The sequence below is a fragment of the Pithys albifrons genome, chromosome 6, assembly GCF_047495875.1.
Source record: "Pithys albifrons albifrons isolate INPA30051 chromosome 6, PitAlb_v1, whole genome shotgun sequence".
NCBI lineage: Eukaryota > Metazoa > Chordata > Aves > Passeriformes > Thamnophilidae > Pithys > Pithys albifrons.
Window position 1 is genome coordinate 49,772,628 of NC_092463.1, and position 27,306 is coordinate 49,799,933.

The 27,306-nt window shown below is 36.9% G+C and overlaps 1 protein-coding gene across 4 annotated transcripts in view; it reads left to right on the forward strand.

Moving 5' to 3' along the window:
• Positions 1–27,306, forward strand: part of KCNQ1 (potassium voltage-gated channel subfamily Q member 1) — a 345,282-nt gene that overhangs the window by 209,392 nt on the left and 108,584 nt on the right. For all 4 annotated transcript variants that reach the window (XM_071559495.1, XM_071559496.1, XM_071559497.1 and 1 more), the window contains one exon: positions 23,119–23,194. In XM_071559495.1, coding sequence (XP_071415596.1) covers positions 23,119–23,194 — 76 coding nt within the window. The remainder of the gene's footprint in view (positions 1–23,118; positions 23,195–27,306) is intronic.

Consider the following 27,306-nt stretch of genomic DNA (forward strand, 5'->3'; position numbering starts at 1 on the left):
ATTAATCAAAGTATCATATCATATGAGAAAAGGGGGCAATAAAGGACTGCGATTGCAAACAGGCTGATCCTATAAAAAGATGAACTCCAGGTTATCGGAGGTCTTAGAGTTAATGGTGTGCTAGTGTTCATCGCTAATGTGTGCGCCGCTGTGCTGTACTTAAGCGATATACGTGGGAACTCCTGAAAGATCCTCTTCACATAACTAATAAGCCACTAGAAATTCTTTAAAGGATCACACCCTTTAAATAAAAGTATTGCCTCATTAGTAATATCAGAAAATAGAGTCTGAACAGAGATGAAAATGAAGCTTGTGACTTAACAGTTGAAATTCAAACCTAATTAGTCTGGTATCTTAAAGTATTAACAGGGAGCCATAAAAAAGATGGATTGGAATGAAGAAATTTGTTGTAAGGAAATTACTGGATAGTGACAAAAGCCCATTTTATTAACACTCCATGACATGGAAACAATGAAAAGGACATTAATTACTTTACTAGTACCAATTTTGCACCTTTGCCCAGAGTAATTGGTTTATTGACCTCTCTTTAATCCTGAATAGTTCAAAAAATTCATTTCAGTGGCAAAAATTAAGTTCTCTGCAGGAATGAGTTCTATGAAGGAGATAGTTACTCATAAATAGCATGGAGTGCAAAAAACCCCATAAGTAATATGTACATGTATATCGCCTGAGTTTGAAAGATTGAAATTAATTATAGAAAAGAATACATCTACGACAATAAATTACAGCCAAACACAAACATTTTCAAAGTGATGCATGTAACACCTTGCGCAAGTCCGGAGTGGTGGAGGGAAGTTTTTATAAAAACTAGAAATGAGGAACTTCCTTTCAGGAATGAATTGTTTGGAGTACTTACTTAGAGATACTTGAAATTAAACTGAGAATAGAAAAGCATACCAAATACATTTTATTGCAGCCCCTTTTCTTAAAAAAAGAAATGTGCCTATCACTGGTTGAAAACTAAAGCCTGCATATGCAGATCTAGAATACAGAGAATATTACAGATATCCTGCCATCCACATACAGCCAGGTTTGTTTGCAGCAATGTGTCTCTTGTACTCAAGATCAGATAGAACAGAATTGATTAGCAATTTGTGTCTGAAGGGCACTTCTTTTAAACTAAGTTTACCGTAAGAATCTTGTTTCTTTGTCATAGTCATAATGAACAAGCATGAGGAACTTAATGACTATATCTTTGGGGTATCAGTCTAGATACGCATCCAAAAGACAGATGATGAATAGCAAACAAGTAATTCTGGCTTCTGTTTGGTTTGGCTTTCATTAAGAACACAAAAGCTCATGGTCAACAGCTGGAAGTGGGTGAAACCTCTATGGAAATCAATGTAATTACAGTAGACAAGTGGTCAAAGAATACCTTGTCAAATAGGAAGGCACATGGTATAATACAGTGTGTAACACTGCTCTGTGTAAGGTTATAGTCTGATCAGTGAAGTCAGTAAAATTCAGTATGCTGTCACTTTCAGCCATACAAAAAAAAAGCGCATACCAAAGCAGCAATATTATTTATTTGAATATTTTTTCTGAAATATCTTGCACTCAAATTATGAAACTTTGTTCAGGCTGTTCTAAACTTATTTTCTCCAAGAAATTAACTATATAACCAAAGTAAGTCTATTCATGTGCTCAAATATTTTAGAATCATAGAATCGTTGTTTTCCCTCAACTTAAGCTTCTCTCAGTTGTCATTGAACCATAGAATAGTTTGGGTTGGAAGGGACCTTTAAAAGTCATCTAGACCAACCTCCCTGCAACAAGCAGGGGCATCTTTCACTAGACCAAGTCACTCAAAGCCCCATCCAACCTGGCTTTGAACACTTACAGGGATGGAGCACCCACAGCTTCTCTGGGCAACCTGTGCCAGTGTCTCACCACCCTCACAGTGAGGAATTGTCTTTCTCTGCTCCTTCCTTTCTTACCCTGTTTTTGCTCTTTACCTTCATTAGGAGACTCCTGCCTTCAGACATTAGTTTACGTTTTCTGGCTTATAGTATCCATCTACTAAAACAGTGACGTAACTTTATGAGAAATATGAATGGTCCTTACTTCTGTCAACGTTTACAACATTCAGCTGGTTAGGAGATTTGTCTAAGTTTAACATTTAATCTGTAAGTGTTCGAAACAGTTCAGTTAAAAGATGAGGCTGACTGGACTGCTAAATCTCAAATGCTACTAGGTTTGGAGAACCTTGTCAGATAGGTTTTACTTCATCATCATTAGGAGAGTATCTGAAGGTACTTAGTACTTCAGGTCTCTTGGGGTGTATTTGCTGACCAGGATCCTGGCTGTATTACTTGGATGTATTAATGAGATATTTTATTATGAATCTGTGGTATATAAAATGTATAATCTTGCAATGGGAGAGAATTAAGTCTTCTTACACAGTCTGAAAGTTACAAGTGAAAAAAATGGGTTTTTTTCTGTGTTATTTAAAGACATATTAGGAGAAACTGACTGTATTTGCATGGGGTTTTATTACTCGGTTGTTTAAGTAGTAAATTGACATTTAGCATTAAATTGAAACTGTGCTAAGTCTTTCTTCACTCCTTTGTCTGTGTGGGGGGGAAGGTTTAAACTGTTTCAGAGCAGCTTTTTGGTTTTCATGATGGTAGCTGTTATTTCCATATGCCTTCTCTCTGGCATCCATGCTTAGAAAAGAAACAATCAATTTTGTTTTCTATTCAAACTGAACACTTGGAGAGACTGTTTAGCTCTGATCTTCATGTATCTTTTCCTAAAGGGTAGAGAGGATTTCAAGCAGAAATGCTGGCATTCTGTGTGAGTAGCTTAGTACTAAATTTTCCTACTGAGTGTTCAGTATTTATATGCTGAATTTTATTGTTTACAGGAAGTAAGCTACTCTTGAACAGTATTAAAAATAAAAAGGGTTTTCTGGGGTGGGGGAGAGTGTGAGTAATAGTGTTGGATTCTGAATTTCCACCCCCTGTCTAAGGGATGCAGTGAGTTACATTTGTTTTAGTATGGCTAACTCTTCAAATTGACACCACAGCATCAGAACATGACTGCTGCTCCTACATTCTGATATATTCCTCCCCAGATCCCTGGTGAGAGCTGTACGTGTTACTGCATTAATGATTTTCGGTCAGGTTTTGGGTTTTTTTCCACATTTAGCTCAGCTGGTTGCTGGAGGCAGCCTTTTCTGTGTAGATATTTTAGAGCATAATAAAACTTTTATTCATAGGGAGGGAACCTGATGTTTACTTTTTTTGGCAGAATTCACTACTCACTCACCAGTAAATCCAAAGTAAAACCAGACACATACAGATACTGAAGTGGCTCTATACCCACTGTGACTGGGTGCCTGGGGAAGTTGATTGTATCATGAGTGAAGGTGATTGGATTCAGTTTGGACTGAGTTGCTCAGAAGAAAATGTCACTCCAGTACAATGCTGACAAGGGATCTATGTGATGTTAATCCAGTTTGCAAGATGACAGGTATTCTTACCAAACTATCTCATGGGCACGTATTTACCCTTGCACCAACCACTTGACAAAGAAGCTGAGGCCAAAATACACATAGAAACTGGCCTTATTTTCCTTTAAAATGTGTTCCTGAGAAACAATAAGAGAACAAAGAAAGAATTAAGTAAACAGTAGAATTCCTGTTCTCATTTTATGCAGAAGAAATCAGGCTTGCACTTTTTTTTTAGTGCTGTGAATCAACACCTGTTTCCAAAAACTTCACCACAGAAGTTTGGAAACATACCCAGTTGACTTAAAATCAGATAAGTAAATTAGTAGAAGCAGTTCCTGGCCATAGGGATATTTGAAATTTTGTCTTGAACTTCACAGATCTCAGTATCTAAGTAAGCCTCAGATTTGTTGGTATAAATTCAGAAAATAATCTGATCTTCTTTAGGTCACCATTTACAACAGTTGCCATTTAGAAATTTGAGGTAAGAAAAATGTAAGAAATTTAAATGTAAGAAAAATGCACATCTTGTTGTCCCAAGAGAAATTCCTCTCTCACACATTCTTCCGCATTTTGTCTTTTGTGGTTGCTCAGAAAACTAGCATGTTCTAACTCTACTGATTTCTGCTGATTTCTACTGATACTCTTCTGCTGTTCTGGCTATGAAAACAGATCAAAATAATACTTTTATATTAGTGAATACATCACAGCACATCACCACCTCACACTGAGGCATTGGTTCATAATATCTTTTAAAGAGATTCCAAGACTCAACAAAGAGAAGAATTTTCTCTCCAGTAATGAGTTCAGTGGTAGCTAAGCTTGTTACGAAGACTTTTAGATGATTTTGTAAATAGTAAGGCTTTGAAAGGAAAATGTCTACAAAGCTGTTCTAGATTCTATCCAACAAAGAGACTGTATCATTTGTTTCAAAATGTTAATGTTTTTTGTCTCTTCAACTTCACTTTGGTCAAGCAATCCCATATAAGTCATCTCAGTGCAGCCATTATTTATAGCTAATAATCTCCTTTAGCTGCCAAACCGAAACTAGATCTCCTTCACTCTTGAGCTGAAAGCGCTTTTCTTTCTACAATGTGCTGGAAATGTGCCAATTTACCAGTTCCATTAACTTAATGAGGTCTGACAGCCTGCAGCAAATTTTCTCATAATCTCTCTTGGATTTAAATTTGGTGCTGCACAAACAACTGAGTACAACTAAGTAGTTTCTTTTTAACTCTATGTATTCTAAGCAAAATTCTTTACACACCTTATAAACAAAATAGGCTTGAGTCTGTCTCTTTTTTTGTGGGCATTTTTTTAATCATGCATCAATTATTAAATTTACAGATAAACTTTTAAAGCTGAACAACAATCTGAATGCATTGTTTGTGTTGAACTGTTAAATATCAGTACTAAGACTTCAAGTGGAAGTGATTTCAAGTGTATTCCTGTTGGTGGGGAGAGAAGGATGGTATTTATTTATTTTTATAATACACCTGAATAGTTATATGAGCTGTGAGGTTATGTCATGATTTTCACAGACTAATAAATAATCACTCTTATAAGGTCAACAGTAGTTTTAATGCAAGGTTAATCCTTAGCTTCTGTTTCCTAATATTTCCAATGATTACTGTTCACTGAAGGCTGTAGTATGTTACTAAATTCACAAGAAATGGAATTGCTTTTGGCAAATTAAGCAGGACAAAAGTAAGGTCTTGCTTTCTCTTGCTTGAATTCTATCTTCCTACCAGTGACAGCCATATGCTGAAGGCAAAGCTGGAAAAATGGATTATTACACATTGCAGGAATAGTGGGATTTTATTTGTGGGTTTTTATTACATCAGGTTTCTCTAAATCTGGTACACCACTTTAAGTTTAGCACCACGTAATAGAAAATTGCTAGTGACATGTTACACTTTCGAAATGAGCTTGCAACAAAGGTTTGATCTGAATTTAAAAAGGTCAGGACTATTTCCCTTGTCTGTATTAACACTTGCACCGTGAAGTTTTCATTCACATTAGCATTTCCTAAGAAGCTGTAAATTTTGTCTTGAAAGTGCTTTGGACATTACAAGACCTCAGTGCTTGGGGTAGAAAGTATATTGGAGAAATACTGAATTTGAAAAGCACCTCAAGTAGAAATATGCCATCTTGCACTGCCTCTTTATCCAGAGGGTCTCCTTGCCTGTGCTTTGTATGTTTTGTATTTTATCATATTTTTGTAAGTATTAACTTCACTCTATAAATATTGTCAGGCTGAATATTTGTACTGCAGCCCAGTCCGCAGTCTTTCAGTTAACATCAAGTTCTGCAAAGTTAATGTGTTAGTCTTCTGTTTCATCTGGTTTGGTTTGGTTTTTTCCTAGAACAGTCTAGTGGTGATCTGTTTCTGGTTTATGAAAAGAAAAAACCTTTGGCCTCATCCCTACAGAATCTTACAAGGGTGCTTTACCTCTCATGAGGTATTGTTCAGTGTACTCTGGAAGTGTTCATGTATTCATAGCATGGAATTGCTGCTGCAAGACTTTTTTAGAATATTTTTAGCCAGTGTTAAATGCATGGCTAAAAGGTAGTTTGGGACCTGTTTTTCTGTCTTTAATGTAGGTCAACTCTCATTACTTTGTATGACCAGTCTCATCATGTCTATTTTCGGTCATTTTATCAGTTCAAGTCTGAGCTTCTCACAACAATTGATTTGTAATTTCCCATAAAGAAGTAGTTGAAAGAAAACATGGGAGTTTGCCCTAATGCTTTGAATTCTGGAAACATTTATTTTTCCCTTTTCTAAATTTTTTTTATTTATTTAAGAGGAAATAAATCGCAGTTTGGAGCCCCATACATGTCTGATTCCAACAAAGGTTCTAATTTTATGTTTCTCAGCCTTCCCTGCACCTTTTCTCATTCTCAGGCAAGATCTTCCTTGAGTCCCTGGACTTTAATGTCAGAGTTTAAACACTATTGTGTATTTTGTTGCTGTTGTGATGTCTTGTGCTGATTCGAGCAAGTACATTGCACAGTTTGAGGAAAAAAAGGTATATTTTAGGGGTATGGAGGGAAGTGGAGGGACTTTGTATCTCACTCAAGCATTGAATAATCCTGTAGCAAGGCTGGATGTTTCTTGCTGTATTTCTGAAAATGTTCTGTAAAATTAGCTCAGCCCCATACAGATTGCTTGAAGTGATTGCAAATAAAGTTAAACATTAAAAGAACAAAAACTTTTTTCAGGACTTGCACCCTTGGGACAGGCAGGTGCTGTTAAGTCTACATGAATATCAACATAGCAAGAGCATGTAACTGAGCAGTGTTTAATGCCACCTATATATCAGTCAGTTGTGCTTTGGACTAATGAACTTGGACTATACCATTCATTTATTTTTAACATCAGGGAATCTAGTGAGTTTGTTTTCCTGCCAATGACTCTGGTTTTATAGAAACAGTGTTTTTAGAAAATGCATTATTTTCTTGCACAGAATAGCAAATTTAAATGGAAATCTATGTAATTTGAAAGCTTAGTTAAGAAAACTACATGAAATACAAAAAGTAAGAGATGGAAGTGAAATGTGTTATGTTAATGAGTTGTTAATAATTAGCAGATGTAGAGAAATGTATCTAAACTCTCTTTTCTGTTTTGATATAGATTTTACATTCTTGTTTTGTCGCTATGCTATAAATGGTCACACAAATGTTGCCATTCACAGGCACAGAAAAAGGTAGGAGATCTGGGGACTGGGCAAATCTGTTGTATAGGCAGTTTTGGGAGCAGATGCAGTTGTTGTGCTTGGTTTTTGAATTTTGGCTCTAGCCATAATCCAGCGCTTTCTTCCTGTGCAGACCGTTGCTGGTTCTTTGTGCCTTTATAGGCAGAGATACACAATATGTTATGTCTGAGTATTGAGATATAGAGATACAGATATATGATCATAAGTTGGGAAAAAAACTGGTTTATGTTTGTGCATGTACAGTGTTTTCCTTGCACTTTAATTCATTGCACTTGTAGGAAATGTTGGGCTACAAAAATGTTAGTTCACCAGTGTATACCTCTCTCTTTTTTCCCTTATGTTCTCATTCCTGATTGGTACATCATAAAAAGAGGAATATGTTCAAAATTTCACAGAACTCTGAATTTTTGGCTTGGCCATAATCTTCCTGAGTAACCTTGGATAAGTGGTTTAGTACACTTGTTTTGACAGGGTCTGGAGAAAAGGTGGTTCTGCAACGCAAGAAAGTATTTGATTATGTTTTCTCAAATAAGAGATCTCCATAATAAATCTACCAAACAAGTCAGGCATAGCAACTTCTAATGTACCCTTAAATTACTTTGTAATGGGATGAAATTGTCCTCACCAACAGATCAGAGTGTTTTTGAAGAAATTGCACTTGACTTTTTAGAGACAACCTCAGCAGACGCTCAGGCAGCCGTCCAGGTATCTAAAGATAATGGGAGGAATTCCAACCCACTGACATCAATACCAAACTTTTATTGACTTCAGCAGGCCAAGATTTTACCCCATCCCAGGTCTGTGCTAACCCTTGTGAAAGGACAGCACTCTGCAAATGGAAGAAAATGAGAAATCATTTTAGGGCACATAATCTTACTGTGTTCAGTTCTGGGCCCCTCAGTTCAGGAAAGATACTGAGGTGCTGGAGCAGGTCCAGAGAAGAGCATCGAGGCTGGTGAAGGGACTGAAGCACAAGCCCTATGGGGAGAGGCTGAAGGAGCTGGGGGTGTTTAGCCTGGAGAAGAGGAGGCTCAGAGGTGACCTCAGCACTGTCTATAACTACCTGAAGGGAAGTTATAGCCAGGTGGTGGTTGGTCTCTTCTCCCAGGCACTCAGCAATAGGACAAGGGGGCATGGGCTCAAGCTCTGCCAGGGGAAATTTAAGTGGGATATCAGAAAAAAATTCTTTCCAGAGAGAGCAATCAGGCATTGGAATGGCCTGCCCAGAGAGGTGGTGGATTCCTCATCCCTGCAGGTTTTTAAACTGAGATTGGACATGGCACTGAGTGCCATGATCTAGTAAATGGACTGGAGTTGGACCAAGGGTTGAACTTGATGATCTCAGAGGTCTTTTCCAACCCAATCAATTCTATGATTCTATGATTCTTATGTTATGATGTCTCTGTCTTTTATATTCTCCTCAAAAACTGGTGTGAATGCATAGTTGAACACTTAAACTTTAGGTTGCATGAGAAAAATAAAGAATAATGACATTCCCTTGACATTCCCATGGTTCTTTTTCACTGACAGGTAATTATATATTTGATACTTCCTGAACATTGATTTGAGCACTGTGAATGCCAGCATCTATGTTGTCATTTATCCTGTTTATATATAGATACCACTATGCTGATACCTTTCCTCAGCTTCCAAGAACTTACTCAGTCTTCTCTAAGAACATTTTTTGAATAAAAAGATCATGACCGTTGTAAATTGTTTGAAGTCTTAAGGAAAGAGAGAATATGTTCTTGTTGAATTCAGAAAAAAAATATGTACTTTCAGGTCAAAAGTTCTCATGTTCAGTCCTCATTGCCAATTATCTACTTAGGTGAGGGTACATTACAGAAACCAAACATTTATATGTTATTATATAATCCACATGTTTTTATTTAAGGCTGTCTTAGTAACGGAGTAACATACATGAGGAACACTGAATAGGGCAGATTTTTTTATTCCAGTCATTCTAGCTATCTCACTAAAAGTCTCTGAATTCACTGACTTAAAGAGGATACCTGGACTTTTCGATTTTGGCCCTTTGTGTTAGATGCAGATCTGCTTGTTTTAAAGTGGAAAAGCACTTTGAAGTTTACATACTGTATATAAAATCCTTGCAAAAATGAACCAAATTGAAAGCACCTGACCTCATTTAGGGGATACAGCATTTCCACAGCATTTCCTCCATTTTGTATTCCATTTCTTTTTCTTCTTTCCAGCCAAATACTTTAATATTCTCATTACCTGATAAACAAGTGAACTAACCTTGTAGTTCAGTAGAAGCACTCCAACAATAAGCAAACAAATATATATTTTTTCATACACACAGAGAGGGGAAGAAATTATAGGGGGTTTTTGTGTTGGAACAGTGAGGGTCATGCTATTGCTACTGATAAAACATTTGTGGTGTACTGTTTAATGTGAAAGGAATTGAGATTCCATTTTTTTATCTGAAACTTTATATCTATGAAATTTAAAGTGATAAAAAACTGCCCTTTGTACACTAAGTACAGTTTTTTAGCCTTGTTAGATATGCTTATTTTGTAAGAGGTCAGTGTGGTAAAGAACTGTTCAGATACAGTTTGAACATAGCTTAATTTGTGATGCACCATGATTATTTAAGAAATTCTCATTATTGCATTGATGAACTTTATAGTGCTTTGCTTTAATAATCTCCACTATTAGAATAAAAACAAGCTTTGTACTATTAAAAAACCTGTTGGTTTATCAGTCTAATTTTATTGGAATGTGAATCTTAAGCTGAATATAATGCAGAAATTCTGTAGTTGCTATTCACTAATATACATTGTATCTGTATATATACTATAGCAGTCATTTCAGCCCAGATTCAGGAAAATGTTCTAATATGAAAAATCATTTAGAATTTCATTTGGCCTTTTTTTTTAGACCTGACTGCAACTAAATAGTTGTCCTAATAGCTTGGTATTAATGTCTCCTTGGAAAGCAGCAGCTAAAGTTGTCAGTGCAGGCTGTGGTCTAGGATAAAAAATTTTAAGATCTTCCATACCACTGGGAAAGAAAGGGGCTACATGAAAAAAAAATCACAAATTCAATTTAGTCACCTAGTTATACAAAAAGAAATAATTTATTGTTGCTCTGTTTTGTTTGTTTATGTATATGTACACATACAACATACATAAACACTGTTTAAAAGGCGATAATATCTAAACTTATAGAGAGGAAGGTATACTTAGGTGTATTTAGACTGGCATTTAAACCTAGCCAGAGGCAGTCTAGTATGGGACAAACAATACCACTTTGATAATCTGTTCTAGAGAGCAATCTCATCTAGTTCTCTCAATAACATAGGAGTGGAAAAACATTCAGAGATTTGAGCAAAGATTACCTCATCTGGAGTCTCTCAGTTTCATCCAAATCTCATAGGTTTTCAAACTGGGTCATGAAAGTCTTATGGGAAAACATTTTGATCTAATTTTTTGTTGGTTTGGTTTTTCCTGCTTCCAATTCAGACTGAAAATTCTGCAAAAGTGTTCCTTGTTGTGGCTTTATGTCTTGGCTTGCAAACAGAAAAAAAATAGTGTGAAGAAAAGATATTTAAGCCTTTTTAAATGTGAAAAGTCCAAGAGTTTTCCAAAGACCAAGCCATTTCTTTCTGGTTTTGTGTTAGATCAAGTGAAATGATTTCTAGTTCAATTGAAGACCAGACTTTTATAGGTATAAGACAACTCTGAGACAGGTGGGTAATCAGTAGGATTTGCATAAGTATTTTGTGGATGCCTCTCTGCATCTTTAGGAATTTATTTAGTATGTTTTTAAAAATCCAATGTTACTAAGAAGTGCTAGAGGCTGAAATTCTGTTACTTGGAAAAAATCATGCTTGCATGATGCATTAAGCTCTGCTATTCTTTAGAGTTGTAACTTTTCATAGGTCGTAATTTTTCATAGGCCTCTTACTAGTGTTGCTACAGGGATAAATTGCCCATAGGATGAACAGCAATCACAGCTCCACAGAGCTGCTTCTCAGTGGATATCAGGCCTGGCTTGAAAAATGTCATCATTCAGTCCCTGACCCCTGAAATGCACAGCAGAGTCCCTGTGTCATGCATACTGTCATCAGGCATTTTCTGCCCACAAGGCACTGGCTGTGCCTGGGTCAGAACATTGATTTTTAAGAGCTTGCCATTACGGCACTCCAGATTGGAGTCTCTCCATCTGTAGTCGGCTAATCCATTACCTAAACCTGTTTGCAATTTGTCTGGTTTTGGTTGAATTTTAAGCAATTTATCAACTTGGTTTTCCTTGCATTCAGACCAGACTGGCATTTCATTTAAAACATGAACATAGAATTATCTGAGCTGGAAGATCAAGTCCAACCATTAACCCAACACTGCCAAGTCCACTATCAAGAGTAAGAAAATAATAACAAGCAATGAGTAAACAATGATTTTTATACTTGTCTATGGATAGGTTGTAAATCTATCCTCTTCTACAAAGCAAAACACCTGTACAGTGATTGCTGGCATTATGCTTCGAAGGCTGGCTATAAAATGCCAGTGTACTACCAGTGGGCAAATACTGTGTGTGCAGATAAGTGATCTTGCAGTAAGCTCAAGATTATCTTTCCTCTTCTCCTGTCAACTGTCCTAGGTTGGTTGATTTAGAGTTTGCTCTAAAATGTTACATTTGTGTAGAGATTTAACATGACATACCATCATTCTTTATTTCAGTCCAAGCCTATTTCTGTTTTTAATCATACCATTGTGTTGTGTATGTGAGTGAATTTCTAGTAGTGGAACTCTGACACTGACAAGGTATAGACTAATACGTCTTGGCAATGCTGATATTCCAGTCCATTCTTTTGTTCTGTGTTTCTTCATTTAAGTTGGTTTGGTGTTTTTGTTTTGTTTTTTTAATCATGAAAAAGGCTGTGTCTTAGGATTCAAGTTGGAACAGGCTTTGCTGGGTTTAAGATTTTTCATCCAGAGAGCCATAATAGAGGAAAAACTGATAAAGAAATGGTTAGGGATTTTGAGAGACAGTAAGTAAACACTACATCATCTTAATGCTCTTAAATATTTCTGAAGAGAAATTATTGCTAATGTGTTAGTATTAGTTCTCCTATTGCCTGATTACGGAGTTTATAACATTATGGAGAGATGACAGGCTGTTAGTTACTTCTTTTCCAGTGAAATATAGCCTGATATTCAAAACCAGAGGCCTGTGTTTGCCAGGTCTTGCTGTATAGGAGAGATCCTAATCTCAATAAGATAAACTGCTTAAATAAAAGTTGATGAAAGAACAGTCCAAAGAGTGGATTATGCTTGAACAGTTTTACAGTGCTTTGCTTTAGCACAATTCTGTGCTTGTGTCCTTTGGGAAGTCTGAACTATTCAAAGTTTACAGATTTGAATTAATCTTGATTTTTAGTAAGTTAATTTCTGTTCAGTACTTGCATATTCCTTTTCATTTTGTACTGGGAAGGAATTATGGGGAAAGGGTTAAGAGCATGCTAGCTCTTCATCTGTTTTAAATCCGTAAATGTGAGCCCCTGTGCTGTTTCTAGGTTTCAGATTACGCTCTGTGATTTATAGGGAAAGGCTGTTCTCCACAAGCTGAAATCCCATGTGTTTCTCCACCATTGTAAAATAACAAATCCTGTAGAATGCTTCCAGTTGCAAAAATTGCAATTTTGAACTACATTTGTAACTGCCTTTTTTTCCTGAAGTGATGGCTGTGACATGGGAAGTGAAGTTCCCTTATTCAAATGCTATCTGTTCACAGTTAGCTGTGCTTTTCATTGTAGCTTACACAAACCACAGAAACACCTTCGTGTGTACGGTCTTCTATCAGTTTATTTTTGGAGGCTACACCCACTAAAAAGTGCAGCTGTGAGAAGACACTTATATCACTCTACATAAGTTAATCCAGAGTCCCTACAGAGATGGCAGGCCAGAAGCCAAGGTGACCTAACAGTCCATCAGCTTCCAGTCCCTACTGTAGTCTCATAGTGAAAATAAGAGCAGAATTTGGCCTCATGTTTTTCAGTTGGTTTCTGCAGCAGTGGTGGGGGATTTTGTTACAATATGATTTCAGAATGTAGTCCTTAGAAGGAGCTTTGCAGCAGCAACTTCCATCTTTTCTTTTTCACTATTGAGCAGCAGGAAAATTTGACAATCACCTCTGTAACAGAAAACAACATGGCAAATGTTAGGATTTCTGAAGTAATATCATCACTGATTTTGGTAATTTAAATATTGCTATTTGTATCAATGGCTTTTCCTTTCAGCTATTTTTCGTGCTCTGTTTCCTGTCTCTGCAACAGGAGAGCTGCTTTATTTTTTTTCAACTGTGCAATGACTTTCCTTTATGTTGAACAGCTGAGAAACTCTCCCAGTTTACCTACTTTGCCTTGGTAGAATAGCTGAACTTGTGAGGGTGTATGAGTGACTCTAAACTCTTGCCTATGATTGGTTTTACAAAGAAGAGACAACTCTTTTATGCCTATTCACCATTATTTAAAATACACATACCACCGAGATGCAGGAAAAAACTGAAGGAGGTTCTGGCAAAAGTCACTGTGTGAGGTTAAATAATGCAATATTGTTTTGACCTTCTGTGGATCTTCTATGAACTGTGTGAGTGGTTAACCCAATGAAAGCTTATTTCTTTTGTGTCAAAACAAAAGGTTAAATGGGATGGCAGCAGTAGTACTACATGATGAGTCTTAATTAAGGTGCGAGATACAGCATATATTAAATAGCATATATTATGTAGAGTGAAAACAAAAAAATGAGAAATCTTAATGAGTTACATAGTTTTGATGCTTCTACTTTTTATACACAGCATTAGGTATTTTTGTGTACAGGTTGTATCTGATGTAAGTTCTGGGCAATGTAATTTAAGCCAAATAGGAAAAAACCTCATCACTGAGTTTGCAGGGGTCTTGTAGCTCTGTGCGATGAATACAGCAAGAGCTACCATGTAGTGCAAAAAAACTTCAGCATAATGAAGTAGTGTAACATCAGCCAGTTAAATATTCAAAGGTTATTGTAAGTTTAATAGGCAAAAAATAAGAGAGGCAAATAAACATAGAAAATATGATTTCTTCTTAGTGCCACTGATTGTAGCCCCAAATCTCCTTCTGTAATTCAGAGCCTTAAATGACAAGCTGTGCAAAAAAATTTTATTTTTATCTGAAAAGATTGCTCTTAACCAGATGATGCAAAATAATATCCATTGTTTCCCGTGTACACTGAACAAAAAGCTCCGTTGTGTTCTGTCTTCAACTTGTTTAGAAAAGGAGTTTAATGTGTCAGACTGTGTCTGTAAGACAGTGCCATACATTATTATTTACTTATCTGCAATCTCATTTGTGTCTAGCTACTTTCAAATAGCTTGGCCTCAAAACCGTGTGAAAAAGCAACAGCCTTCTGACTCAGTAAGATGTAGAGAGTGAAGAGCTAAGTAAAAGTTCACTGTGATTTGATCTAGGTATCAATATCAATTGGTATTTTATAATGACATCACCGAAGTTGGGAAACAGTCAACTCTGACAAAATGGGAACTGATTTGTATATTTTCCCTGCTTTCTCTACATGATTTTTCAGTCTTTTCCAAAGATAATTTTATTTTTCTGGTTTTTTCCGATGTCCGTTGTGCAACCTTTCACATCCTGGTAACAGACATAAGTTAAAGGGAAACAGTGAAAATACACAGCAAAGGAGATTTAGGATGTGTGAAAAATTTCATGCTCTTGCCCTATTTCAGTACAAACTATTGTAGTGAGGGTTATGTTCTTAGCTAGCATCATTGTGGGCAGACCACAAAGGAAAGCTCTGATGCTACATCTGTTTGCCTGAGCATACCATTAGTTCTGAAAACATACATGTGATCTTTATTCTAGCTTCAGCAATTTGGTTTGGTTCTAGACATACTATGTGTTGGACCATTTACCCCAAGAAAAGTTGAAGAAATTTAAGTGTGGCACTCCAAAATGCTATGCTTTTTAGCTATTCTGGATCCTCTTAGGTTTAGTTGGAAACCGATTTTTGTTTTGTTTGTCAGGATATGCTGAAGAATATAGAGGGACAACTGGGAATGGAGTAGAGGGTCAACATGCTTAAAAACTTTGTGTTTAATGGTGTATTTATATTTCTTATCCTCTGTCCAGTCTTTCAGAATCACATAAATGCTTTGCAGAAAGCTGTTCTTGAAAATTCAGTTATAATACGATCCACCATGAGTTACAGCCATACTGGTGCTGTGCAGGAATATAGATACAAGAGAGTTTGTACTTCAAATGAATTGCAACACCAACCCCCTTGTGAGACCTGTGTTCCCTACCAGAAAAACAGGTTCCAAAAAAACTTGTGGCATCTCTTGCTGACCCACATGGCAGTTGTTATTTTCACTAGTGCTAGCAAAGTCAGGAAAGCAATGGTTCTTTCCCTTCTCAGGCCTATATTTAAGTACTTATTTAAGATTGCCTTGGTATTAGCATCTATCAAAGGTTAAACTGAAGAGTTGTGTTTTTCAGAGTTGCTCCGAGTCTCAAACTGCTACTGGTGCCTGACACAAATCAAGTCACTTGAGCTTGTTTTCCTCCTTCCATATGAACCCCCAACTCCTGCTTCCGCATTGCCTCTTGGGCATCTCTTCCAGGCCTGTGATGCAGAGCTCGGGACTCTTTCTGACCTTGCAAAGGCAGCTGATCAGGTTTCTCACTAGCTGCTATTTCTGCCTGAGGGCTCTTAAAGCAGGAGAAAAGCCCAGTGCTGTGCTGGGTTCGTGTGTGCCTTTTCCCAGCTGTATGTCAGTGTTACGTCTCTGCTGAGATGCAGCTGAGGGCTGGGGAGATCCCATCATGCTCCTAGTTCTGGTTATTGAGCATCCCATCGCACAGGGAGCCTGTGCCTTTCCAGCAGCCTCCCCCAGTTATAGGCCATTCAGCGATGGCATGACTATGAAAAGCCTACACAGTTTTTTCCTTTCTAAAGCATTTCCTCTAATAGTAGGCTATATTTATTATTATCTGAAGATACTAAAACATCAAAATCCTCCAAAGGTGATGTTATTTTTTAAGCTTATTCTTTTCTGCATGTCTCTTAAAAATCCATGAACCAAGCTAAGCCAAACTATCTCTCGAGAAAAGATGTTTGCTATAACTACATGAAAGGATTTCTGAGTTAAGCTCATAACTTTTGAAAAAGGAGACCTTAACACTGTTGTAAAATAAAATACAAATCCATTAAAATGTGATTGTGGTTTTAAGATTACATATTTTAAATTAAAAAAATTATTAACCACATATAGTTTGAAGAATACATAGCAGGGAAGAAGATTACGAGTGTTAATTCAGCTTAAGCTCATTCCCCTGGGACTGTATTAATAATTAGTAAATAATAATCAAATTATTTGTTGACTGAATGGTTCACCAAAGGAGTAAATTTGACATTACTTTTGCAGAGCAATTTTTTAATCTAGAATCACTGATGCTCCTATGGCAGTCAAACTCTGCATTCCTCGAGCTAGGGAACAGAAATTATGTTACAAGGCATTCATTTAAGTCAAAGAAACTTTTACTTTTAAAATTAAGCCCTTGAAGCACACTATTCTATACAAGTTATTAATCAAATTACTGCATAGAAATCATTTGCTGTTGCTGTTGAATTATTCAATGCTTAGATGAACATGGCCCAATGAAATCTTACCCATTCATGACCAATTTACAAGCATGAATAAGAGTTCAGTAGACATAGGTCTTTCATAAACAGATTGTTTGCCAATAATTACTAAAATGCCTTTGAATGCTAAGACCAAAGAAATTTTAGGAATGTAGCTTAGCTGCTGTTTGTGATCCTTGTTCTGTGTGTATCTATTACTTCTGTATTTCTGTTGCATTTAAACCTGTGAAGACCCTGGCGGTGAGGACTGTGGGGGATAGTTGAATTCATTCAAATTTATTTTGTCTTGTCACTAGTTTCTAAATTCACATTCCCAAATGGATGGTGGAAGTCCGGAGGGTACAGTCTAGTAAACTGTGTTTGTCCATTAAAAATAAACATGTTCATACACTGAAAATGTTATGGGAGCATTTGTGTAAATTCCATTACCTTGAATGGAGCCTACAGAGAAGATGTAGAAAAACTCATTGCAAGGGCATGTAGTGGCAGGACATGGCAGAACGGCTTCAAATTGAAAGAGAATAGGTTTGGATTAGATATTAGGAAGAAATTCTTTACTGTGAGGGTGGTGAGACACTGGAAGATGTTGTCCAGAGAAGCTGTGGATGCCCCACCCCTGGCAGTGTTCATGGCCAGGTTGGATGGAGCTCTCAGCAACCTGGTGTAGTGAAAGGTGTCTCTGCCCATGGCAGGGGAGTGTAACTTGGTGATCTTTAATGGCCCTTCCAGTCCAGCCCATTCTATAATTCTGTGCAAATGCTAAGCCCATTTAATTAAATTTCAGTTTTGTAACTGGTTCACTCTTTGAATTTTTCATACTTTTCTAATGCTTCTGATTTTACTAGTTTATACTTATATGTTTTTCAAGAATCATTTATGGGCCAGGATATGTTTTGAGTGCCTCTAATAAATGTATCACGATGGTGGCAAACCCAGTTGCCAAACTCTGGCAACAAGTGAAAGGAGAAGCTGCGTAGCCAACATGATTTCAAATAATCAGTGATTCTCATTTTTTTCCTGGATGTGGTGATCAAGCATTTCCTATTTCAGAATATACAGCGATGCAGCCTAACCCTTCTAATTTACAGCATCTAAAATGTCACTCAGTATGGAGAGATTCCCGTCAACTGTAATGAGCAGGGAATGACAGGATAACCTTGAGCCACAGCAAATTCTACACCTAAAGTGCATGGAGGACTAAGGATGAAAGATTTCATTAGACTTAAATGCACTAATGAAATGGCTTAATGTAGTTACTCTGAATCTCATCCACCAGATTCTGTGACAAGGAATACTTTTCAGTGCCTGAATGGAAAAAAATACCTCAGTTCACATGGACAACATATGATTAAAAACTGATGTGTTAAAGTTCAAAACTAAATAATGATTAGTGCCAAAAACTTCAGGCCAACCAACCTTCTTTCCTAATACTTTACTCTGTCCCAAGTCAGAAATTTAAGATGACTGCAGAGAATTTAAATAGGTTGTAAAACTGAGCTTGCCTTCAAATCAGTGTTAGGTTTACTGAGAAATGGGTGTTTTGTAAAATACATTATAAATTTGTGGCTCTCTCCTACTGAGTTTTCATTCTGGCTAAACTCATTCTGAATAGACAGCACTGACCTTTTAACTCCAATAATATCAGTGTCCACGTACGTTGGGAGGTCTGTGCCAGACATTGCGGTTCTGTTAATAAAATGTTCTGCACATGAAATAAAAGGCAAGTGTTACAAATAGGAAATTAGCACTACCTTTCCTTTGTCTTGTTGCTTTAGTATTTCTGTTAACACTAAACCAATATGTAGAACACCTTCTTGAGATGAAAGGGAAAACAAACTTCTAATGGCATTATTGAGGGTTCAATATAAAATTCAGACACTTTGTAAGGACAATAAATATCTCCAATAAGTAATTTATTTTCCTTTCTTGCAATTTTTGTGCAAGAACTCTATATTTCATAATTGAGATTAATCTTGTGAAACTTTATTTTTAAATAAGTTTTTATTTTCCTTGAATCGTGTTAAAACCAAACCATGCTCCTGCTTACTTCTTTCTGCATAAAGCCACATGGTTGTAAAAATAATCCTAGCCTTTGTCTCAGAGCATTCTTCTGGGGATGCTCTGCAGGTCCCCTTGCAGAAAGAGGGCTGGTGGGTGCTGGCTGAATGGTGACCTTCACTGTGATTGTTGGTGAACGCGGGAGTGAATGCGGGACTGGGGAATGAGTCACATCTTGGGAAACCTGTTAAGGTTTTGGCTGATTGTGAGAAACTAATAATATGCAGTCAGATGTACAAATGTCTCAATTACAGAAGTTTGGGGCATTTATAAATGTGTAACAGCTTTCCAACCAAATGCGAACATCTGTTAAATTTCATTAAGTTCTTCATAATACTTGTTTTCTAAATTAAGTGAAATTCCATTCCAGATGTCTGATGGACTAATGAAGAGATCAGGTTTCCTCCAAATGACTGGTTGTAGGTTAAGTATCCTAACAAAAGGAGGCAGGAAAAACTAAGGATCTCTAGTAATTTTATTCTGTCATGCTTTCTTTTGTAATGTGGGTGCTCACTCCATTTTATTTTATTGCCAGGGGTTTTTTTTAATCCTCATTTCTTGTGCTTGGAGTAGTGCTGGCACCCGCTACAGGTTATTTTTCAGTGCACAAATAAAGCAGACCAAGTTTATACCTGTAAATAAAGCTGGTTTGCATGAGTCTCTTGATGCTGTTACCACTAGCTTGGTTTTCTGTTGTTGTTACTTCCTGCTTCATCCTTTTGGATTATTGCTAAGGATTGTAACAATGTGACAGCTTCCTTGATGGCTTTGCAGCTTAATTCTGTGAGTTTAAGTCCATGAGAAATGTCACATAGCATGTGCTGTATTCAGTGTGATCTTGGTGTCCTATTAATATTCAGAAAGAAAATGGTTAGCAGTATTGGCAATTTTTCTCTGAAAAGGTGCAGGCTGAGATGTTGTCTACTGTTGGAAACAGTAACGTTTAGCTTGATTTTACAGCGGTACTGTATATATTATTTTTTTAAGTAATAGGCTCCTGATTATTAGAATTACTCAAGTAATGGATATGGTGACAATGATGCACAAAGCCTGATGAATACTCAGGAGGGGAAAACAGCTTTGTTGCGAAAAGAGCAAAAGCTATGTCTGCTTGACCCTGTTGCTAATGTACTTATCAAACAAGCTTTCTCTCAAAGTCAGGCAAACCTAAACATGTAGAAATGAGAGACTGCAATTGTAAGAGAGCTTAGCTCACACAGCTACACTAAAGCAGGCAGGCTCTCTGGAGTATCCCAGTAGTCCCTAAAAACTGGTTCCATGCTGCCATCAGAGACTCGCTGTGCTCAGCAGTGCCTCTCCAAAGGGCACCAGCTGTGGGGATGGGCGCATCGCGAAGGTGTCTGCTGTGCTCTGGCAACATGCTCAAGTGAGGTCATTTCCTGCCACACCCCTAAAAAAAGCAAAGTATTCACAGATCTGAGGGTGGTAATGTATTGAGCAGCTAACTAAGCACACTGGATGTGCCCAGAGGGTACAGACAGTCTCTCAGTAACCAAAATTCAGAGATGTCACAAGTGGCTGAACAAACAAATATCACCAGTTAATGTTTAAACTCTCAATTTGCTAAAGCATTTGTTACCAGTTTGCCAAAGAGATCAAACAACTGTGAATCATAACCTTGGCTACTAATTAAATCCTTTATTCCCTTCTGTCATTGCACAAGCATTTAATCTTGGGGAATCGGGACAGCCTGTTGTGAAAAATTAGATTTTATAGCATAAGTAGAAACAAGCTTACTGTAAGGTTTCTTACTAGAGCTGGAAATAGGAAAGATGAAAATGAGAATATTAACTTTCCCTACGGGCATGGAAGTTCATGTTAGCACTGAAAAATGATTGATGTGAAATAGCTGCATTGGAAAATCATTTTGGTGGTGTAGTTTTGTTGTTTTACTGAATGGCAAATATAATTTTTATTATCCGTCTGCCTTTCTTGTAGATGAGACTTGTCCTCTAGATAGAGAATGAGGAATTTGGTGTGCTTTACTACTGACCAGCTGTCACAAAGAAAAATATTTTACTAAGAAATAATGTACTGTGAAGAACACCCCAGTGGAAATGAGACATAAACCAAAATACTACAAGCAGTTTTATTGCCATTCAAATGTATTTCTGTTTGTCAAAAAATGTTTTTGTGTGCTTTTATGTGTAGGATGTATAGCTGCCTGATATCCCTCCTTTGATATTTACTGGCAAATTAAGCAGCATTTACCTTTTTGGCTCCCATCTCCATGAAGCAGGACGTAAAAACCCAAACACTATTTCATTTGGCTTTTGGGGAAGTTGTCTTTGTCCCTAGACGCAGAATGATACAGCAGGGCCCCCAGAATAGGGGTACTGTGAACTAGCATTAGGCTCACTGTCCCCCAGGAACTGATCCAAACACACAGTCATCCCATTTAGGAACAGCAAATTTCCATTTTTATAACTCGAACCATGATGTTGTGGTCAGATCTGTGGGAGCAGCGGCCTGGAGACAGTGTCTCTAAGACATCTCAGTAAGGTGTTGAGAGAGAAGGGCCTCCCTGATGCAGATCCAGCTGCAGATTTGGTACATAATTATGGAGGTACAGTCAATTTATGGAAATATACTGAGAGGCATGGGGATCTGTAGAGCTGTGGTGAAAAGCTGTATGATATTAGCTTGAAAAGCAGAGTATTTTTTGCTGTTTCTGGGGAAAGCAATCCTTTGTGTCACTTCTAAATCTAAACAATTCCTATAAGAGAAAGAACCCATTTGAGAGACAGTAGCTACAAGTAGAAAATTACGGCTTTTTTTTTTGTTCTGTTTTTGACTTTGCAGAAAGCTGTTTTCCTACTGGAAAGTGTGAGTTTTCAGAAAGGGAACACCCCAGCTCCTTCTGTTCAGAGGAGAGACATCCAACATTTGCACATGCAGAACTTTTTGTTTGCTGGGGGAGATTTGTTGTGAAGAAACAGTTGAAGACTCACTAAAATTCCAGGTTATATTTAATTGAAGAGACTTGATTGATACCATCATACCAAAGACCCAAACTTGTACAGACTTGTACGGAACTTAAATATGACTTTTCTGTCCCTTATTAAGTATGAATGCTGTCAGGTTCAGTACAGACAGCAGTGCAAAGTGGCATCTCAGTATGCTGGTCTATCAGTTTTACTAATAATAATTTCATAAAGATAAAAAATCTGGAATACCTTACTCTCCTGCTGCTGCTGCTCCCCAAAGCCATCACTAGAAGTCTGTTTGGGATGAGAGTTCAAAATACTAGATGCACTAGCTAGATGTTCATGTACTTAAAAAATGAAGATTTTGCTGTAATGTCATTCAAGCACATCTTGATAAGAGTCATGGAATGAGCAAGTTGAATAATGTCCACAGATTAAAAACTGGATTTGATATTTTAATGTTAAGAAAGAAAATACATCATTTCTGCAAGATTTAAAAAATTGGAATGCACTGTTTGAAAAATAATGTCAGATACTATGAAAATCTGTTATTTTAAAGTACAGAGAGAAAATTACTGGCTTTTATTCTGTTTTCAGTTCATATGCAGATGCATAGTGAGGGGAATATATTTGTTTTTAAAAACCTTTCAAATTATTTTGTTTTTACATAAACTTAAAGTTCAGTTTAGGGATTCATGTGTACATGTATGTATTGCATCCAGCTACCACAAAATAATTTGGATTGTTTAGCAGTCAACAACTCAAAATCTTCAAGGTTTTTTTTTTTTAATAATTCTTTGGAAAACAAAGAATTCATGTATGTGAAGAAACATATTGTATAGGAACTGAGGGGAAAACAGTACAAAAAAACACCCCAAACCTCAAAACTAAAACCTGGATTTTTGGAGTGACTGTATATAAAAATTGTGCATGGCTGGATATGCAGAAACTTGAGAGTTTGGGGGTTTTTTGTGGAAATGAAACTGGGGGAGATGAGTAGAGGTTTGCTTAGGTTATGAGGATACCTTTTACTTGTGAAATGTGTGCAAACTCAGCAGAGGTCAGATAAAACCCTGGATTTTTATGGCCTTCTTGAAAGGTGAGAAAGGTCGATATAATGGTGTGTTGTGCTCCCAGGCTGAGTCACATCCACTTACATTACACATTCACGTGTTAGTGAAGCATTTACTGCAGACTGTTATATTTACTGTCTGGATGGAGATGCTCTTTCACCCCACTCACCTGCCTCATTTTTCCCACAGGCTGCGGGAACACCACCGTGCTGCAATTAAGGTGATTCGTAGGATGCAGTACTTTGTTGCAAAGAAAAAGTTTCAGGTGAGTTGTGAATAAAAAGCTCTTTTTCTGACTAAACCCTTTTATTCTCCTGATTCATTGTTTCTTTTAGAAACTTAAGAGACTAACACAACTCATTTCAGTAATGGTGAGCTACACCCACTATTCTCTCTCTCCTTCAATAGGGTGGTTGTTTTGCAGCAGGTTAGTCAACTGTGGATGCACTGGAAATAAGCTAAACTCCTGAAATGCAGTCTGAATTAAAATGTTATTTTCTGCTAATGGACTTGACCCTTAACCCTCTGTTATCGCTGTCTCTTTCTTGCAGTGCAAACATTCTCGTATGTCTCCATTAATTCTGAGCTGTATGCTGCTGTCATGCCAAGTCAGTAGGATTAGAGATTAAAATACTACCCCAGCCTTGTTTCTGTCCCTTTCTCAATGATAATGAAGTCCTGATAAGAAACTGGGGTGGAAATTTGTTAGTGTATGTGAAGGTTTCTCCTTTCTTTTCCCTTCTCCCCTCTGCATAGGTAGGAGACCTTCCCAGCTTGTGATATCAGTTCTCTTTACTGCTCTGGCCCTCACTGACATACGTTTCCCATGTGCCACTTCACTTGCTGTGGTCTTGTGCTGCTACAGGCATTTAACAGTAGCCAATTAACCTTGTTTCCTGGTCTGAATAAAAAATTCTGACTGCAAACTTTGTAAAAATCAATTTTGTTAATCCAGTAAAAACACTTGTTAACAGCCTTTGGCTTGATTTAAACCAGGTGACTATATATATATTTATTACTTTACTTAAAATTAATGAATAAGAGGTATTCTCCAGGCTTCACAACTGAAAATGCAAAGACAGAGAGGGTCTTAACAGCCCACATACATTTTCATATATGACCTCTCCACTACTGGTTACATTAGACCAAAAAGCTTTCCTGTCCCTTACTAGACCCTCCAAAAAGGAAGAGTGTCCTTTTTCCTTCAGATTTGAAGGTCACAAGATTTAGGATCAAAAAGGTGGTGATGATGATGACTAACAGTCCAATATAACTGTAAGGCAATGTTTGCTGCCATTTCAAACCCATGATTCTGACTTCCTTGTTGAAATTTAGAAGCACTGCCTGAATTCTTCAGCAATTTTCTACTTTAAGTACTTTCATTTTTACTAAAATTCATGAGCTAATTTATGGCTAAAATTGCCTGAGCTTTTCAGAGAATTTTTCAGTTATGTGTAATGTATTGACTATCACCATTTAGGCTGAAATCACCCATGTCCAAGCTTTTATTGAAGAGAGTGCATTCAGAAACTTTCTGCTATCACATTTCACCTTTTATTATTATTATTAGACTAAGTAAAACACAATGTCTGGACTACTTGAAAATAATATTTATAGTCATTTTGGTTAGAAGTTCCTTAGCACTTGCTGGCCAGCACTTCAAACTTGGCAAGAGACATGGCCCATTTCAGTTATGTGTCTATGCTGTTGTGTGAAAAACTGCGTAAATATGCCCTGTTCCACATAACTTTAATTTATTCTCATTCTAAAACTTGATTGTGATCCTTTGCACTGTGGTAATTACTGGATCAGTGCTCTCATAAATTTAGATCATAAAATATTTGCCATGGTATTAACTAAACTGCTCAAAACCAAGAAATCTACACATTGTATATTTACCTCCCAAGTGGTATTTGTCAGAAACAGATTTTGAAAATGCCTGAACACTGTGTGCAACATTATCCACCTGGCAAATAAATGAAACTCCCCTGCGGCAGATGATTTGATAGAAGCTGAGAACGCATTTGACTGAATAGAATGGAACTATTCAGTTCATACTTAAAACTTGTTTGTACTCAGTATCTTGGTTGCTAATCTGGCTTCTCAGTTGTACTCTCACTTTTGCACCTGCAAAAGACCTGGTCCTGGCCATCTATGAAATCCCTCAACAAGGTTGTCTCTCATCCTCCTTTAGCAGTCTTTCTTTTTCCTGAAGGATCAGTGTTAGCTGTTACTAAAGAACTAAAAATGTCAGTTTGGCTGAAGTAGAATGTATCTCAAATCACTCCTGTGTGCAAGTGATACACTGCTGTTTCTGTCAGAAGCAGAATCTCCCAATAGGAACGAAGGGGGATATCTGATACTCCTCCATAATTTCTGAATACATGGTTATGACTGAGTTTAAAAATTTGGAGAGCACCAAAGGTGCAGTTTTCCAAAGCACCTGAGTAACTTAATGCACAAAGTCACCTTGAAATTCAAGCCACAAGGTACTTTTTAAAATCTCTCCTGTAATTAGGAGATAACCTCTGCCACTATTCTTTCATCTAAATTATGTTGTAAATCTGCTTTGTTCTATTTTATGCACGTAGAGTAATCATAAGAAATTAAAATGTTTAAACATGTGCTAAGTAATGATTGTACTGTTTCTACTAACCAGACCAATGTAATAGCTGAAATTAAGGTAAAGCAGAAGACGCATTTTAAAAGTGCATCTTTTAGCAGGCAAGATGTCTGTATAGCTGTTTTCTGGTAGGTATTTGTGAAATCTATGTTCCCAAAAAAAAAAAATAAACCCACAAATATTTTCTTCCTATAACTATTGAAAAACCACCAGCAAACCCACAACCACATTTCCTTTCAAGTCCATTGGACTATTCATGCTCAAAATTAGCTGGAGTACTAAACAAGCAAGGCCAGCACTTTGAAGGGATATTTTTTAGAGATGTCTGTGAAGCTTTTGAGTAGAACAACATAGGAAGAAGGAGAGGAAGAGGAAAATTTTTCAAAACAGGTCCCAGCATGAACCCAGCATGGTTCTTAAACTTTACCAGCTGTTTGCAGGACACACCTGTATGCCTCAATTTGACTAGAGAGATCAGTTAACAAGACAGGGTGATGACACACAAGGACAAAAGCCAGTAGAAAGCAAAGCCTTCCTGTTTAAAAAGAAATTAAATAAAATAAATAAAGAAAAGCTAAACAGAGATACAAAGAATTTCAAAAGACATGAAAAGCAGGTCTTTGTGAAGCATCACACTTGGGTACCGTTTCCTCTTAAAAAAAGCAAGAGAGAAATTTAGTCAGTATTTCAAAGTCCGGATTTAAATATAGTCCTTATGGTGATATCAATGGATGAATCCAGCACAATATTATAAAGAATTAATACCTTTTTTATGAATGTGTTTATATTCTCACAAAGTCTGCAAAGCTGTTTCAAATTCTATACTCCTACTAGGAGTGAACATAAGTCCTGTGCACCAGTTAAGTTGACTCACTTATGGTTAAGGAAGAATTCTTTAGCTTATAGGGAAAGCAGACTTAGAAATTAATTGTTTTCTAGGTTTTGTTCACCCCAACTACAAAACCCAATTTTGTGTATTTGTTATAAATCAGATGTCTTTGGCACAGGCTAATCTTATAAATGAATTTCAGAAAGAAAATCGCCATACTCGGTTATTCTATATCTTGATTCATGAATGGATAGCCTTTGTTTTCCAATTAGGAAATTTTCTAAAAGTTGTGAAACTTAAGCATGTGAGTACAACTGTGATATCTATCATAAATAAAGAGACCAGGAATTTGTTCTGATTTCCCATTGTCATTTTGAAATCTTCTTCTTTTAAATTTTATTTCTCCATAAATTGTTCCTGTTAAGTAAATTGACTTCCTTCTAAAATACATTTTTAACTTGTGGTATATTTTTTACCATGACAAATATTCTATATATAGCATAGATTAAAAATACAGGTTGCAGCTCTAATGGTGACTTAACTGTTGCCTGATTTGTCACAGTTTCCCTGGAAAATCTTACATTTATAGTCTTGTAGTTCATCATCTTATTTCATTCATTTGTCATGGTATGAATCATAAATGGTGTGTGTAATCTTTTTTAATCTCCATACTGGGCTGTACCAAACAATGTACTTTGGTGTCCTGTGCCTCACAGGGTGTTCTACGCATTTTGACTGTTACTTTTGTTTGGTTTTTGAGTGTAATGTTCCCCCAAAATTCCCCTTGCCAGATTTCCCTCTCCCTTTTCCAGGAATGCCTGCCTGCCTGTCCAGTGCTACGCATTTAATATTTGACATTGGCTTTTGTGCTTTTTGCAAACTCTCATATATGATGGGGATAATTTTAACTCATTTAAGAAGAGCT